We start from the raw sequence: 18,581 nt of genomic DNA, 5'->3' as shown, positions 1-18,581 counted from the left end.
TCTTTGGGAGGCTGAGGCAGGAGGATCACAAGTTAGTGCACAACTGGGCAACTTAGTGGTTTATTAGTAAGATCTTGTCTCAAAGTAAAAATAAAAAGAGGGTTGGGAGTGTAATTGAGTGCAAAGACCATGAGTTCAATCCCTAGTACCACAAAAGAAAAAAAAATGTGTTTCCACTTGACAGATACAATAGATGGAAATACCCTCAAGGGTACAGATAATGATAAGTGTGCTAAATTAATTAGAACATGATAAGTTTTAAATATTTATCAACACTGTTTTAATAATTTATACTTGATTACACATGTATTAATTTATTTTAAAATAATGTCCTTGTTAAGCGAGCTTGCAGCCGGCTCCAGGAGAGGACTGGCTGCATCTTTACCGCTGCAGGCCATGCGCCTCGTGGTGTTGTGCTAACCCGCTGTGGTCTTGTCCATCAAGCAGTGCCTAGGGATGGTGATCGCCAGACTTAAGCTGCCCAGCTGGTTCAAATATGAATATGCATCAGTTTGCCTAATGTGGTTCCTTTTTCTTGCTCAAGGAAACTTATTCAGAAGCCCTGACTCCAACAGCTGCACAGATGATCAGGTCTGCCTGTTTACTCCCATTCTACTACTGTAGCTACATGAATCACTAATAACAACTCACACCTACCCACACTCTGCAAATGTGTCAGGAAGTCACCTGACTTTAAACTTTCATTCTTGTTTTCGTGCTTACTTAATCTTGTACATCACTGTGAAGTAAACACTGTGCTTGCATTACCTCCACTTCATGGATGAGAAAACCAAAGCACAAAGAAGGTACACAAGCTTTCCCTGCAGCACAGAGTATGGTACAGCCAAAGTTTAAGCCCAGGCAGTATGACTCCAGAGCCCGCACTCTGAGCCACTAGGCTATCCTGCCTCCCTGGTAAGAAAATATTTTAGAAAGAAATATTTAATACTGTTATATTATCAAGTAGCAGTACAATTCAAGCATTCCAGAGGAGCAATTTTCTATGAGCTTACTGAATTCATTTTATAATGTAAAAAAATTAAATAAAAGGCACCCTTTTAAGCTAAGGAAAAGGAGAGAAATTTCTCACATGGCACTGTTCTATCATTCTCTAGATCCTGCACCTAAAGGAATTAACTTTTCTTTTGCTCTTGTTGGAACACTGAGAATTGTTCAAGAAAGTCACAAAACGCAGTCAAATAGGGCCGAGATGAACGCTGGCTCTCACCGCAGCTGGCCATTCACCAGGATAGCACTTTGTGTCCCTTGTAAATTCCCTAATGATCTCTCCATGGTGCCATCCACCCCCCTCAAGTTGGAGAAAGCAGCTCTCCTGTGACCTCACCCACCCAGACCAGAGAGCAGCTGGCTGTTACCGTTGCCAAGGCTACGCACAGAGCCCTGCCCTTGCTGCTCAGAGAAGCCAAATTTCTTCACCTAGAAAATGCTTCCCCTTGCTTTCATCACAGCCCAAACAATCTCGATTATTTGGCTTCTAAAACATTTAAGGAGCAACAAAATGGGAGGAGAAAGAGTTCTGCCACCAATTAGAAAAATGCAAGCCAGAAATCCCATAGAGAGAATGAAAATATGGAAAAGCTCTCAGAAGAGAGCTGCTCTGGTGTTGTTCAGGGAAGAGGCAAACACCTGCTCCGGGAACCCATTACTCTTTTGCAGCCCAGTGTTTCAACTGCTGTGTGTACTTAAGATGCTAAGCATTTAAGACAAGATTGAACGTGGTTAGGTATGGCTTAGTCTGCTCTGAGGAACTTGTACACCCAGACAGAAGTACAGAAGCCTGTGTGTAGTGGAGAAGATGGGGAGCAGCCTAAATATTCATGGGTGGAAAGCCAAGCAGCACCACAAGAATGAGAACATTCTACATGCACTGAGTTGGGACTCTTCCCAAAGTTTTATTGTCTGAGAAAAACAATGTAGGTAGTAGGCTCCAAATTGTCTTGTCTAAAAAGGAATATATGAACATTTGTTCACTTTTATGATCTTTTAAAAATATATGAAACTTTACATACATAATACATATATTCACACACATCAGTGCTTATGCACATACTTAGAATGTCCCCAAGAGAACATGCAAGCGACTGGTAACAGCAGTTGTCTCTGGCAAGGAAAACCATGCACTGAGAGTGGGATGCATAATTACTTAAACTTTTCAAAAATTATGAAATATTTCAAGCACACAGTGAAGTACAGAAAATAACATAACAGATGCCCATGTACCACTACCCAGATTTAACAGATGCTAAAATGCTGTCTTTTTGCTCTGGTCGTAGAGCTGTAATATCCCAGCTCCATCCCTTCCTTCTTCCTGCTGCTATGAACCAGAGTACTGAAGTCAATATATACCATTCCACCTTTAAATTTTTGATACACATACATACACATACAGTAAGTAATGTGTGCATATACATTTTAAATCTACATAATGTACCCTCCTTTGGCAACTTTCTAAATCAGAGTTCTGACACATGTACAGCTATTGAATTCATTTCATGGCTGCATAGAATCCCATCATGTGACGAAATCACAGCTCATTTACCCATTGTCCTACTGAGAAGCAGCATAATTTTCTTCGCATTTTTACCTGTCCATAAAGGTTTTACTTAGTTGTAACTCACATACAATAAAAACATACAGTAAAAGTTCAGACTTTGATAAGTTTTGAAGCATTTACACAGCAATAAAACCATCACCATAAATGAAATAATAAACACTTTCATCTCTAGAAGTTGTCTTGTCCCTCGGAATCCATCCCTCCCAGTTTTTCCCATGCTGCCCTGTTCCAGACGACCGCCGATCATTTTGTCACGATGATTAGTCTGCCTTTTCTGCAGTTTTACACAGGCAAATCACTCAGTACTCATTCATTTTGCCTTCCTTTTTCCACTCAGCATGATTCTGAGATCTGTCTGTGCTGCTGAGTGTATCAATAGTTCATTCTTGTCATTCTTGAATAGTAAGATAAAATTTATAAAACACCCAAATGATTCCTAACATAACAGTAAATGCTTAGTAAATGGAAGCTATTATTAGCATAATAGTAGCAAAATAGCTCTCAATTTTAAGAACCTATGTTATACAATAATTTCTAAACCTCAACTGCCAAAACAAAATGAACACAAGCAAATTCCTTTTCCTTTAAAAAAGTGGGGAGAGAGTTTAACAAAACCTATGCTGAAAGAAAAAATAATGTTTTGGGAAGAAATGTTCCAACTTTCAAACAGACAATAACTCTGCCCAGTGGGTCAGTTCCTGGAGATCTCCAGGGTGAAGCTTTAAACTCCCGCATCCTGCCAGCCTAGCAAATGCTGTTTTTCTCAACATCAGATGTTCTTTTATAGAGGAGGCAGCTGCTGATAATACCTGCATCTCTCCTCTCTTCCACCGCATCCATTCTGGAGTCTCCATTGAGTACTTTGCTAAACACAGGTTCAGAACTTACTGGAATATGAATGAGGACTGTGCCCCAAGCCCACTTATCGCATGCCAGCATGGACAGCACGTGCTTCCTTTAATGTTCACTGTGTCCGCGTTTCACTAAGGGCTTTTAGTTCATTTAATCTTCCCATCCTGTGAGATAGTGTCAGCAATGCTTTCGGCTGCAAATAGTAGAAAATCTGGTGCTAATGGCATAGACATTTCCCCACCACCCAATAAGAAGTCTGAAAGTAGGCAGTTCCAAACTCAGGATCAAATGTTCAATGATATTAAATATTTGCTAATTTAAATATTCAAATATTTGCAATTCCCTTGGCTTTTTTCCCTTAAGGTGACAGAATGGCTGCTGCATCAGCCCTCACATTTGCATTCCAAGTGGGGGGAGGATGGAATCCATGTCAGGAAATGATAGATTCATGTTTGTCTCTTACTGTTGAGAACTGTCACATGGCCACCCTAACTGGAAAATGACTGAAGAGAATGAGATTGCAAACAGGATCCATCATAGCACCGATGTTGCTTCCCGTTTTACAAGATAAGTAAATGAGGTTTAGAGGTGTTAAGTGACTTCCCTCCAAGTCACCCTATGAGTTAAAATCAAAGTTGTTTTCATCCAACTATTTAGGCCTTCTATTTTTCTCGGCTGTATGGCATGCACCTTAATTTCCATGACAGAGTGCCAAGTTTGCTTCTGTGTATCCGACATGTGGAGCATGTAGACACCTTGCTCTTTGATAGTAAATATCATAGCGCTTTCAGTTGTTCATTGAAAAACTTAGCCTCCCGTTAACTGTTCTTCAATATATTCACAAGCACAGGTTAATAACACTGGTGCCTTAAGCTGACAGATGCAGAGATCTGTGTTCAATTTCTAGTCATCAACTTCTCCAAATTCCACACACTCAGCTCTGTTGCTTTCATTCCATCCCGAGTCACAATGCAATAGTGCACCCCTGGGTCTTACTGATGTTAGTATGATTAAAGACCATCTTAAGAGATTTTTATATCTTCTGTGATGTCTAAGTTAAAGACCATTTTGTATCTTCTGTGAGTTTCCATATTTGCCTCCTACAATTTAGTGCCTGGAAATTTTTTATATAAAATAAAGAGGTGAATTAATGCCAATGATCTTGGGTGTCCTGGTTATATAATTAAATAGAATTAGTTCTGAGCCTTCAAATAAGCAGATAAATGTCTATGTGGTTACAATAACACCCTGAATTACTGGTACGATAAGTTTCTTTTCATTCTATATTGTTTTGCAGCCCCTTTTAAACCTGTATTTTGGTTGGTCTGTCTTATGTCCCTTCAAATACCTTAATGTCTTTGTATTCTTTTGGAAAAATTAAGTATTTTTTCTAAATAGCAGCGTTTGCAAAGATCCACAAACAGGATGATTTAGAGACACAAAAGGAGAAACAGAGACCTTCATTAAGGCCCTGAAGGGTTTATGGTTTCCAGATAAAGAGGGAAGGCTGAACTTAATGCTCATCACAGTCCTGAATTCCCTCGCCATCCAACTGTGATTCGAATTGTTAGTTCAACAAATATTTGAGTTCTTAATTACACTAATTAGAGAGGAGCTCAAATGTCTGAATCTGTGTGTAAAATGGATCTCTGGAACCTGTTCATTAAAACTTAAAATTGGAAAGGACCTGAAAAGTTTTAATGAAACTCTCAACTTCAAAAGGACATTGGGGAAGGTACCTTGAAGGGGGATTGCTGGGCCATACAGAATTTCTACTTTTAGTTCTTTGAGAAACCTTTATGCTTTTTTTCCGTAGTGATTATACTAGCTTCCATTCCTAACAAAATGCAGCAAGGTTTCTTTTTCACCACAGCCATGCCAGCATTTGTTCTTTTTTCATTTCTTGATGATAGCCTTTCTCTCCGGTGTAATATGGAATCTCAGGGTTGGTTCAATTTACATTTTTCTAATAACCAGAGATGTTGAACATTTTTTCATGTGTTTGTTGGCCATTGCTACTTCTTCTGTGAAGTATCTGTTATTTCACTTGCCTGTTTCTTGATTGGGTCTTTCATTTTAGGTGGTCTAATTTTTTTTTTTAGTTCTTGTACAAATGTACAAGTTGTTGTACTACAAACATGTACTAATACAAAAATTTTTAAAAATAAAGGACATTGAGCTTATGTTATCATAGACAGACAGCTCCCTTTCACTTAATGCCTTCCAGAGAAGGAGATGACAAAACCTCAAGCTAAATTATCATTGATTTATTATCTGGTGAGCAAGACTTTCTGCTTTGAATTGTACAAGGTTCAGGTATAATGAAATTGAAAGCCACACCTTTCATACAATAAAGAAATCATTTCATAAATTTTGGTTTATTCAAATTATGGAACACAATACAGTAATTAAAATCATGTTTTAGGAAGATGTTTATTATTATTTTAAAAGGGTAACAAAGTACTAAAAGAAAATTGAAATGTATACAATGAATATATTCAGTAAAAGTGTGGCTAGTAGTGGAAAAATCTAAGGGAAATGCTAACTAGGATTAAATACACTAAATTATTGAAAATTGTACTACTAAGTTATTCAAATCTTGCTCAGTTTTCACTTTCATCGCTGTGATTTTCTGCACTTTCTAATAATTCTAAAATGAGTATTCTTTTTATAGTCATGAAATTATGTTTTTAAATAAATCAAAAGTCTTTGCAAGTACAACTGAAATGTCCTAATGTGAAAAATTAGATAATACAAAAGGAAACTAGTTCAAACACACATACAAAATTATGTTAGCTTAAAGGAAGACATAATTAATTATTAATGATTGCTGTAAAATCATATGGTATGAGCAACAAGTTCCCTGAGGATTTCTCCAGGGCAGGAGCCAGGTCTAAGGAGCAGTTTGTAGTACCATTGCATGCGATTCCACAGCCGGGCGGACCTGCTGTGGTTAAAGTTCTGGCTTTGCCGCTCTAGCTGTTTCACCTTGAATGAAATCCTTTCATTTCTCTAACCCTGTTTCTCGTCTGCTAAAAGCCCCATAGAGCTAGTGATGATAAATCCTGGGATTCTGTGGGAGTCAATGATACAGAGCATGTCAAATGCTCACAACAGCTGGGTCCCTGGCAGTGCTGCATGGATGAAGGACTGAGCTGTTCTGAAATTCAAGTGAGAATGGAGCAGCCAGTGGGACTAGAAATTAAAGGGCAGCCTAGAGAGAGCTGGGATGGAGCTTACAAAAGCTCTGTCTCCTTCTTCGGAAACACCACCTGAGAGCCAACCTCCCCTGGTCTCTAGGTTTTTAACTGCTATAGGAAGATAGTAAGCTTTTTTTTTGCCCAGTTCATAGGGCTTGTTATAATAAAGAAATACATTCATTCCTGGCTTAATTTAATAAGTGATTCCTGAGCCCTCTACTCTACTAGATAATGGGCTACATCCTGCAGTTATGATTGTGAGAATAACAGAGGAAAATATCTGTCCTTGTGGAGTTTAGATTCTAGTATTGAAGAGCTGGATGAGATAATACACAAGATAAATAAGTTAAAGGTGTAGGACATGAAGTGCTGTTGAGAGTTGTGAGGGAAAATGAAGCAAAGGCAGGGGAAAGGAGGTGACTTTAATTTTAGCAAGAGTTCCCGAAAGGCCTTACTGAAGGGGCACTGGCATTTGAGTAGATCCAGGAGGCTGCAAACTGCCCTGGCATTGGAAAGAGAAAGCAGCCAAAGCAGAGGCCCCAGGACTGGGAGTGAGGCGTATATAACAAGCAGGGCAGTGGAGCAGAGAGGTCAGGGGGAACAGCAGGAAGGTGCAAGATGGAAACGCAGAAGGAAACAGACTGATCTCTGCTCCACTCTGCTCCATCCCATCTCAGCTGAAATGGGATGCCATGCGGAGCTTTAAGCAAGGCATTGTCAGGATTTGACTCGCATATCACCCGGCTACCACTGACTGCCTTTTGGCAAATATAGTGGGAGAATCTAGTGGGAGAACAAAGGGGTCTTTGGAGAGGATGTTGCACTTCCCAGGTGAGCACCGAGGGACCAGATTGGTAGCCCAGAGATGGTGACGTAAGGTTAACGGGAAACCACTTCGCATGAAGCAATTTATATTTTTCTAATTTTTAAAAAAGTGAGTATATTTGCAGTACATAATGATTACATTCATTCTGAGGCATTCTTACATGTCCATAACACATCTTAATTCTTTCCTTCTTTTTTTCTTTTAAAGATAATAAAAAACAATAAAAACGATACAGAATTTCAAAACAAGATGAAAGGAAATTAACAATGGTTATTATATTGCATATTGTTATATTCGTAGTAGTTGCTCAGATTGCCAGATATAGGTGTGTCAGATTCATCAAACACAAACACTAGCTGCTCCTTTCAATGAACTAATAGAAATTAGTAGTACAATTATCTTAGCTATTTTTTTGTGTGTGTATATATATATATATGAAACCACTTTGACAATTAAGTTGCTCTTCAAATATAAGAGGGTGCCCAGGAAATGACAGAAACAAACACGTAGACCCAGTTGGTCAGATGACACTGGACATGCTGCCACAGACTGAACTCTGTTGGTCCATATGTTATAAAGAGAAATTCAGCAGGAAATGTGCTATTGGCCCAGCTACAGGCTTGAGTCTCCAGTCTTTATTATCACAATCAGAACTCAGTCGTAGGTATGGGAAGAGAGTTCCATTTCTCTCTGTGTCTTACTTGTTTTGTATCTGCAACAATAGTTTCCCTCAAACCTTAAACCACTCCTACTCTCCAATTCTGCCTGGAACAGAGAACCTCAGAGACGTTCCGTCTGGAGGTAACATGGAGCAGATGTTGGTCACGGAAGAATCAAAGCTGCATGTGCCTCTCCTTTCATTCTCTGGAAAACTTCACATCAACCCTCTGAGAAAATCTAGCCTGCTCCAAGGCCACTTCTTGCTAACTCGCATGCTTTTCTCCTCAACAATCCTTAGATACTTAAAGAGCTTAATCAACCCAAATTACAGGGTCTGCTTAATTCCAGGGGTTGATTTGAATATCATTGCCTTGGGAAGAGGAAAAACAAGCCTTCCTTAGGAGAAAATTTCCTATTAGCAGGACTGTTCTCCAAAGCATGTCCTTGGCAGCCCATTAATTATATTTCATTTTGACAGATCTTGTATACAGTTGTTATATCTTGGTGAGGGGGGAGAAGGTGTTGGGTGATTAACTGGTTGATAGTGTATGTTAATTGGATGCTAATTAAATTTAAATTTAATTCATATTTGAAACACTTAATTTAACTCAGGACCAGGAAATTAGAATATTTGGGCTTCCTGAAGGAACTTGTCTTTCTATCTGTCACCTTCCTAAGTCTATTGACACTTTCTACTTGTTTACAAACTTGTTTTTCAAGAGAAGAAATCAGGTGGTTCCTAGAGCTTCCAGCTACAATAAAAAGTGTTGGTTCTTGCAATCCATACATATTTAATTGCTTTTCTGAAAAAAGAATCATATATCCCCACTCTGTTACTTAAGTTTGTTCTGAGCAAGTCCCATCAGGCTGGAAACTATGCCGTCTGATTCCTTCCTTTGGCTTGGTAATTGAAGAAACTTGCCCAGAAGAGCATCTCTGTACTTAGTATCCACAGAGGCACTGAGGTGCTCCAGTAGGGGGCCAGAGAAGGGAGGGAGGAGGGAGCCGTACCTGACACTGGAAACATCCGGGAAATTCCCTAACGCTGTTGTTTCTGTTTCCCTTCACGGAAGGTCCCATGAGATGAACTCTCTGGGAAGCCTGTTGGCAAAATATCCAGTGATTCCACTCTGAGGCCTGGGATGGAAGGGGCCTCCACCAGGTCTGGGATGAGAGCCACAGCCTTTGTGCCCCTTTGCTCTCTTGGGGAAAGACAATAAGCCTAACCAGGGTCACTATTTGTGGACTTCCTCAGGGAGAGAGTACCTGGCCTTGGGACTATAAGGGCATTTTCAATTTCTAATCTACAAACAAAGATCTGGGGTCCACAAGAATGACAAAAGAAGAGAGGGCTTTGGGGTTTACCTGCTCTGGCTTCTATCCTGGCTTTTCCTTTGTACTTAGTTCTAATCTTCTAAGGCTCCATTCCTGCATCTATGGAATAGAAGGGTTGTGCTACTCTCTGGCTCATGTTATACAAGTTAAATGAGATAAGAGATGTATGCAGAAACAGCAGTGTGCAGAGTAAGACATCCAGTGGGTACCATAACCACACTGCCTAGGCACTGCCGGCTCCACGGGTGCTGCGGAATGACTGTAGCCAGTAGCCATGGTTATTATTCTTGTTTGTGACTTGTCCTGGAAAACTATGCTGTCTTCATATTGGCCTGTGAGGTTTAAATCTCTCCCTCACTGACTGCATCTTTCTTCAGCTGTCCTGGAGAAACCTCTAGAAAAGAAAGCTGGACGAAATTACGGACCCCCAGGGAAGAAGCAGCTCATCTATTTCATTGATGACATGAACATGCCTGCAGTGGATGCCTATGGGACGGCACAGCCTCACACCATCCTCAGGCAGCATTTGGACTACGGCCACTGGTGAGAGCACACGCTCAGTGGGGCAGAGCCTCAGGCAGGCAATGGCGAATGGCAGATCTCAGCTCCGGGCCCAGCTGAGAACTCATGGGTCAGCCAATGCCTCAAGTGATTCTCTGTCTTTTGGAACGCTCTCTCAGCAGAGCCACTGACATTCACATCAAAGATCCAGCCAGAGAGGTACTGCACTCTCATCTAAGAAACCTGCCCTTTTCCTCAGGACTCACCTCAGTGATTGTTAAAGATTGGGAAGGGGTGTGTGTTAGGTGGGGTGGAGGGTGGAAAAAGGGAGATTGAATTTTGTCAGTATGCAATAAACTCAGATAGAGAAACATCACATTGAACTCCATTAATAAGTACAATTAATATGTGTTAATTAAATTTTTTAAGGTATGGGGAATATAAGAGCAAAAAGAAAAGACTCATCTTAAAAATTGTGTTTTCCGGAAGTCTTGCATTTTCCTCAAGTCTCAAAAGCAGGTGAGGTCCCTTCTGCCATGGTCCCATGGCATGGAGCACGGGACCAACCTGCTGCACCAGCAGACCTTCTGGCCTGTGTGTCTGATGCACAGGGTCTAATGGGCTCTCTTGCAACAGTGCAGCTTTCAATGCCAAAAGGTCTGAAGGCCAGGCAGGGAAGTCAGTGGCTTAAACAACTTCAGCTTACCTTTCTCTGAACTGGCTGCTGAAAAAGAATGGAGAATGGGAAAAGAGAACTGAGAGGATTATAGGGAAGATGAGATCCTTTCAAAAATCTTTGTTGGGTGCCTGCCGTATACAACCACGCTCAACCTGCACTTTAGTTTCTGAGCAACTTAGCTGTAGTGGAAAAAATGAAGTCAAATTAACTAGTTTTACTTTAGATTTATCTTCACAAATCTTAAGTGGGAAATGGAAATCTCTGGAAAATTCTGCATATTGCTTTCTCTGTTTACATGTTCTCTTTCCGAAACAGCCATTCATACCATCTCCTCTCTCTCATCCTTCCACACCACCTCAGCTGAGGGCTTTGCCTCCTCAGAGAACACCACTGCCAGCTCCGTTCCCTACATCCTCATCCACACATCATGCTTGCATCCTTTGCTCTGCCATCCTCCTACTTCTTGCCTAAGACTTAACCATCCACCGGCATACTGGGTCTACTGCCTATGTCCTTCAGTTCACCAACCAGTTCCTCCACCTCCTTATTGGCTCTTCCTTGTCATTGAAACTTGCATAAACTTGTTCATTTTCTAATTAGTATTTTGTCTCTCTCCAGGTATAACCAATGTCTCTATTCTGTCCTCACCTCCTTGTCTCCCACTCGGTCATTAAATCCCCCCATTATTTGATTTCTATTCCCTCAACCTTACTGAAGTGTTCGTGCTAAACTATCAACTGCATTATTAATACAAATTTGAGGGACCTCTTTGGAAGCTGTCTTTCTTTGTTGCACTTCATGTGGGTGACCATTTTCTGCTCTGGAAATGCTGGTCTCCTCTGCCTTCTGGGCTGACACACATCTCTGAGTTTCCTCCCACCTGTCATGCCTGCCTGTGCTCTCTCCTTTCTGTGCTATTTTCATAGCTACTGGGTTTCTCAGAAATATGTCCTAGGCACCTGTCTCTTTGGTTTCTATCATTGAATCTAGGTTTGTTTGTTGGTTTGTTGGTTTATTCATTTTTACCACCCAAACCTATGAATGATAAGATACATCCTACCTCTCATGAATGGAACATTCTCCTGCCTCGGTTCTCACACCACTCTTACTGGAGGTTTCTGGTTCAGGTATGATCGGAACAAGCTATCCCAAAAGGAGATCATGAATGTACAGTATGTTTCCTGTATGAACCCCACCGCAGGGAGCTTCACCATCAATCCACGGCTTCAGGTATGGGAGGAGCCAGATGTGGGCGGGACCTGAGCCCACATGCTACCTTATCAAGGCTGATGGGTTTTAAGTAGTAACTGGCCTTTTCCCTGTGCAACCCCTCAAAGTGGATTATCAGATAGAATGCATTTTTAAGGGGAACAGAGAATCTGCTAGTTTCAGGGTCACAAAGCTTCTAGAGCTGGAATGGATGATAGGGTTCATTTGATTCAACTTTACATTGTTCAGATGAAGGAACTTTAGAGAGACAAAATGACTTTCCCCAGGTGATATGGACACTCAGTATCAAGTTCACGTCTGGACTCAGATTCTCTTCCTGTTCTCTTTCACCAGAGGTCCAAAGCCCTTTATTCCACTAGTCATTCCAGATTCAATCCCACTTTGGATGCAGCATGAGAAATGTTACTGGGATGTAGAACTCAAACCCCTTGTCAGAGTTCTTCATCATCTTAGCCAAACCAGGAAGAGGTAGTTTTATCCCGTAGTAAGGACGTCTCACTTTTGTGTCCCCTGCAGCGCCACTTCAGTGTGTTTGTCCTCTGCTTTCCGGGAGCGGATGCCCTCTCCTCCATCTACAGCACCATCCTGACCCAGCATCTGAAGCTGGGAAACTTCCCAGCCTCCGTGCAGAAATCTGTCCCCCAGCTGATCAACTTGGCCCTTGCATTCCACCAGAAAATCACCACTACCTTCCTGCCCACAGTGATCAAATTCCACTACATTTTCAATCTCCGAGATTTTGCCAACATCTTCCAGGTAAGTTCACCTTCTCTGAATCACCGAGAAAGCTGAGGGATGATCCCAAGTCTTCCATTCTTTTTTTATTAAGTGCTGCATAAAATGATTACAAAATAGTGAGTTTCATCAATGTGGCATTTTCATTCATACATATACGCATAGGGCATATTTTGATCATATCCATAACCCCATTATCTATTTTACAAACTTCTCCCCTCTCTTCCTCCTGATTCTCTTCCTCTATTAATCTTTCTCCTATTTTCTGTCTTTTTTTATCCCACATATTAGGGATTCTGAGGCTAACTTATTTCACTTAACATATTTCACTTAACTTATTTCACTTAACTTATTTCACTTAACTCTTCCTGCAAAAGACATGGTTTTGTTCTTCCTTAAGACTAATAATCCACTGTGTATGATATACCACATTTTCTTTACCCATTTACCTATTCATGGGCACCTAGGCTGGTCCATACGTTGGTTATTGTGAGTTGTGCTGCGATGAACATCCACGTGTAAGTATCAGAGTCGTCCAAGCTTAATAAAATAAACAGTGAATGCTAAACTCTTGGGCAAAGACAGTTTATATGGAGTCAGGGACATAAACAGATAAAAAGTGCCGTTTGCTTCACAGGGAAGACCTCAACAAAATAGTGCTTTATTGGCAACTTACATTTTTTCTTCATAAATATATGTCTCTGAGTTGGTTCTTTTGGGTTCAAGAAGGCTCAGCATCCTGAGGGTCATGTCCTATAATGACTCCAGCATGCCTGCAAAGAAAAAGGCACAAAAGAAAGAAAAATTGTTTTGGAACCTCTGGTAATATACCAATTGTTCTTAGAACAAAAAAAGAATGTCCCCCATACTAGGAAAAGTAGAAGTCATGCCACAACACCTGCCACCTGTCATCTCCTGAGACGGCCTCAGCCCTAAAAATTCCAGTTCATTTCCAAGTCAAAGCCATTTCAGATCTTTTGGATGCTCACCTGATCAGCAATGGCCTGTCTGACTATTGCTTCCTATTGCTTGAGCCATCCTTGTCAGAACTCCAAGCCCTCTCCCCCATACTCACATGGTAGATTCCACAGATCTCCCACCCTGAACCAGAATCTGCCAAAACTCCTTCTCAAAGAAACCCCTTCCCCAAATTAGCACTGGGTTATTATGGAGGGAAAGATGCCTTTTACAGGAAGCAGAGATGATACCCATAGGCCAGTGCCCAAATGAAGTAATCAGGCAGTGATATGACCATCCACATGGATGCATGTAGTTGGAACTAACTGCCCGGGGTATACCCTGTGCAGGAAGGCCCCTGGTGAGCCTGAGACAAGCAAAACCCCAGATCCTGAGGACCCAGAGCCAGCTCGTTCCGGACAGGACTTTCGGTTGTAAGAAGCAGAAACTGCTAACTGCTGGTTCAGAGGTCCAAAAGTCATGAAAGGCTTAATACAAAGGGGAAGCCACAGAGCCCCACGGCATAGTACAGTTTCTGAGAACACATCTAGGCTAGCTAAGAACAGTAGTCTTGAACTAGATTGAGTCCCAAACATTAATTCATTTTTAAAATAAGGAAAAGGAGAAGACCCACAGAGATCAAACAGATTTGTCTCTGAGTACACAACCAGCTAGTGAAGGACCTGGCATCCACGTTCCTGACCTGGACCATTCCTACTGCACCATTCTGGTCCTCTTTTCTGAACTTCTGTTGAGGAATTAAGCACAGGATGGTCAGACAGCAAGCAGATTCGGCTGTATGCCTGTAAAGCCTGCAGCACTGTCGCTTCCATCCACTGTGGCAACACTTATACTTACCCACGAGTAGGATGAGAATTAACTGAGATAGTGTTTTCTGCACATTCTCTCTCTTGAATGTCATTGCTATGCCATAGAGTGGGGGAAGGAGTTACTGTCAACATTTTCCAAATGAAAAGAATGATTTAAATTCTTTTGATCCACTTTGCGTTGATCACAACTGGCAGCACTAAGGGGAGAAGAATAAGTGAGGTTCTTTTCACCAGAAGAACCCAGAAGCAGCTCTGCTGGGATAGTCACCCCGTCACCTGTACAACTTGAAGTTCGCTTCTCCTGAGAACCCTTTGGGATCAATGCTATTGGCCCATTTCATCAGGCGTTTGGGAAGAGCCCTCGCTAGCAGACATCAACACAATGGCTATGGAAGCAGAAACTATGAATGGAGCTAGAGAAATGACGAGTAATTCCGCTGGTAGGGACAGGGTGATCTGGAGGGTTTGGTAAGAGATGAGCTTGGAGGATAAGTTAAGACCAGAACAAAAGAAAGAAACAAGGGAAAAAAAAAAAAAAAAATATATATATATATATATATATATATACACAAGACAGCTAAGATAATTGCACTACTAATTTCTATTGTTTTATGGAAAGGAACAGTGAATGTTTAATTGTTTGATCAATCTTACACGCCTATATTTGTTTAACTGAGTAACCAATTTGAAGATAACAATGTGTAATACAACAACCATTGTTAATTTCCTCTCACCTTGTCTGAAATTCTGTATTGCTTTTCTTGTTTTGTGTTGTTTTGTTTATGTCTGTGTGTTTGTTAATGTGTTTTTGTTCTTTTATCTTTAAAATAAAAAAGACCAAAACAGGCTCTGACCTTCATCTATAATAATAACTAACCCATACTGAGCTCAGCACTAAGTGTTTTATTTCTACAAAACAATCCAAGAATGTAAAATACTGACTGCAACCCTCTATATCCATGGTTTCTATATTGGCTAATTTAATGAACTGTGAATCAAAATTATTTTTAAAATTGCATCTGTACTGAACAGGTACATTATCTTTTTTTTTTTCATTCTTTCGTAAGTAATAGAGTAGAACAGCTGTTCATATAGCATTTCCATTGTGTTGGGTGTTAGAAGTAATCTAGAGGTGACAAATATGTATAGGACAATGTGCATAAGTTATATGCAAACATTATTTCATTTTATAGGGACATGAGCATCCATGAATTTTGTAGCTGAGGGGGTGTAGAAGCAATTCCTAGCAGATACAGAGGGACATTTGTATTTCCAATTTGGAGAGGACAAAATTGTGACACAGACCAATCAAGCACATTGACCAGGATCACATAACTGGCAAGCAGCAACACTGATAACAACAAGAACCTTCAGCCCCACCATACAGGCAGTTAAGGACAACAAAGTGCTTCCTGAGGAAAGAGCACGCATCCCAATTCTGTTTTAATGGTAACTGGTACAATGTCAAGGAAGAACCAGAGAGCAGAGAGAGCAGAGGGGACCTGAGGCTGTTGTTTTCCCTGGCCTGTTGCTTGTTCCTCCTGACCTACAGCCTAAGTGGCAACACCCTGGCTCCGTATCCCACCTGGACTCTTTGCAGCTTTCCAGCTGTCAGCCACTAGCTATAGCACTGGAGAGTGGGTCCTCACAGGAGCACAGCCTCCCTTCAGCTGCACAGCTCCTGGCCCTCCTCCTGCAGAGATGAGTTCTGAGTGCAGATCTGGACCACAGCATCTCTCCACCCTACTTCACCCTTCTCTTCCTGCTTCTCTGAAGGAAGAGATTAAGGGGATGGTTGCATACCCAGTAGGAGACAGGTACACTCAGGGAACCTGATCTAAACCTCAATAATCTGTCTTTCTGTGCACTTCTCTTAAATCTATCCAAATCAGAACAGAATTTGGCAGTACCATGAGTAGTAGAATCATTAAGTAATGTTCCCATCCCAAGGCTACACACAAATATCTAAGACCAGGCAATGTTTGTATTTAATACCGACACATTTACTCAGCCCTTTACTATTAGTCAACCAGACTGTGTGGTTATAACAGATTGTAAAAATCAACTGGGAGCTCAACTTACTGCTAAACACCAAATTCCACAAGCTGGGGTTCCTGGTACTTTTTCCTGGCCTCTTTACTGTTTATGTGAGTGATATTTAGGGCATTGATAAGATGAAAGAGGCTAAGACATGCATGTGGGTGAAACCAGAAGAACCTAATGGAACATTTTTCTTTTTATGAACTTTCATTAACATGTAACACACAATTGGAAGAGCACACACATCCAGAGTATCCAGCTTGGTTAATTATCACAAAGCAGCCACATAACTCACATAAAAAAAATAGACTATTCCCAGACACCTCTCTTTTCTTCCTTCCAAACACTCTTTCCTTCTCCTCTGCCCTTTAATGTTACACAGATTTATAACACATTATTAACACAACACATTATAACACAACCCATTATTTGGAACTATTTCTGAGCTTCACATAAGAAATATTAGTGAATATCACTTTGTATCAGTGTTGTGTTTGTACTTATATTTTCAATGATAAATCAACATTGCATTCCTAGAATCAACTCAACGTGACTGTTGCATGTTGTCCTCTTAATCAAATTGTTTAAAAAGCATAATTACATTTCTTCCTTTCTAATTCTTGAATATTTTTTTCTTGTCCTATTGTACTGGCTACAATTGCCAGTAGTACAATGCTAAGTCTGGCATCTTGTCACATTCCTAATTTTAAAGGAAAACCCTTTTGCTACTTTGTCACTAAGGGAAGTGTAGTACCAGGTTAAGAAAATTTCCTTCTATCTGTAATTTCCTAAGAGTTTCATTCACAAATGTGTGTGGAAACTTAACTGGTTTTTCTGAATGTGTTGAAATAATTATATCATTTTCTCCTTTATTCTGGCAACATGATAAATTTCATTGGTGAGTTTTAGATGATAAATCAGCATTGCATTCCTAGAATCAACTAAATGTGACTGTTGCATGTTGTCCTCTTCATATTTTCTTGGGTTCCATTTGCTATTTTTTCCATGTAATTTTTACACACATATTTGTAAGATTGTCTTGTCATTTCTCAGATTTTACAGTCATTACCTAGATCAGTTTTCAAAACAGCACTTGTAGAATGCAAAAATAGCAGAGAAACCACCTCTAGACTCACAGCTGTGATTTCAAAAGTAGTAGTTAAAATTATAGACACCAAGGTCAGGAAGACTTAGTTTCAAAACTTTGCAGCTTTGAAGTAAGACAACTTATTCTGATGCCATTTTCCTGACTGCCAGCCTCCAATTTAACAAAATAATGCATACAGTAAAAATTATTTCCTAAAATCATCATAAGGATTGAGATTATCTCACAAAACATCTAGTCTGGTGCCTGTCACATAAATGGGTTCAAATAAATTATAGCAGTTTTAGTCTTTTATGATGAGTACCAAACAATAATTACAGTTTATTATATGAGATGAGACATACTAGCTTCCTTAAAGCATATTAATTTGAATTATTTCAAAAACTCCAGAAAATCAATATTGTTCCTTCAGTTTAAAGACTAAGCAAACTAAGATTCAGAGATGTCACATGGCTTGCCCAAAGTCACACAGCTGCTATGTGGTTGTGAAAGCATTTGAAATCAGATTTGTCCGCCTCAAACATCAAGGTCTTTCCCCACCAGCTCCTTCTCAACACCCAAGCATCCCTACACTGTCATATAATCTTCAGTGAGACAATGCTCAGGCATTATCCAAGGTTGGACAATTGGCCCATAAGATTGTTTGTTTGTTTGTTTGTTTAGCCAGTGTACCTCTGAAATGTTAGAGTGATTTTTTCTTTTGGTCTGTTTTTCTTCAAGGGCATTCTTTTCTCCTCTGTGGAATGTGTAAAATCCACACAAGATCTAGTAAAGCTCTATCTTCATGAATCAAATAGGGTTTATCGGGATAAGATGGTAGAAGAAAAGGACTTTGATCTCTTTGATAAAATCCAGACAGAAGTACTCAAGAAAATCTTTGATGTAAGTAGTGCCTTGTGGTTTTTTTTTTCACATCTTAAAAATAATAACTATGCAGATGGTCACCTGTATGACACAATCCAGTTCATTCAATGGGAAAAGGGAGGACATTAGGTTAAGAAAAGAAACTGTATCATTATTTTGCCCAGGCTAAATATATAGGAGCAAGGATAGACA

At 40.3% G+C, this 18,581-nt stretch overlaps 1 protein-coding gene across 6 annotated transcripts in view; it reads left to right on the top strand.

Annotated features, from left to right (window-relative positions):
- Positions 1-18,581, top strand: part of Dnah9 (dynein, axonemal, heavy chain 9) — a 319,645-nt gene that overhangs the window by 156,372 nt on the left and 144,692 nt on the right. For all 6 annotated transcript variants that reach the window (XM_013522070.1, XM_005399351.1, XM_013522071.1 and 3 more), the window contains 4 exons: positions 9,826-9,991; positions 11,756-11,858; positions 12,375-12,614; positions 18,246-18,407. In XM_013522070.1, the coding sequence (XP_013377524.1) occupies positions 9,826-9,991; positions 11,756-11,858; positions 12,375-12,614; positions 18,246-18,407 (671 nt within the window). The remainder of the gene's footprint in view (positions 1-9,825; positions 9,992-11,755; positions 11,859-12,374; positions 12,615-18,245; positions 18,408-18,581) is intronic.

This window comes from Chinchilla lanigera, unplaced genomic scaffold, assembly GCF_000276665.1.
Source record: "Chinchilla lanigera isolate Chin_1 unplaced genomic scaffold, ChiLan1.0 scaffold00066, whole genome shotgun sequence".
NCBI lineage: Eukaryota > Metazoa > Chordata > Mammalia > Rodentia > Chinchillidae > Chinchilla > Chinchilla lanigera.
This window is presented reverse-complemented; position numbering and strand designations above follow the sequence as displayed.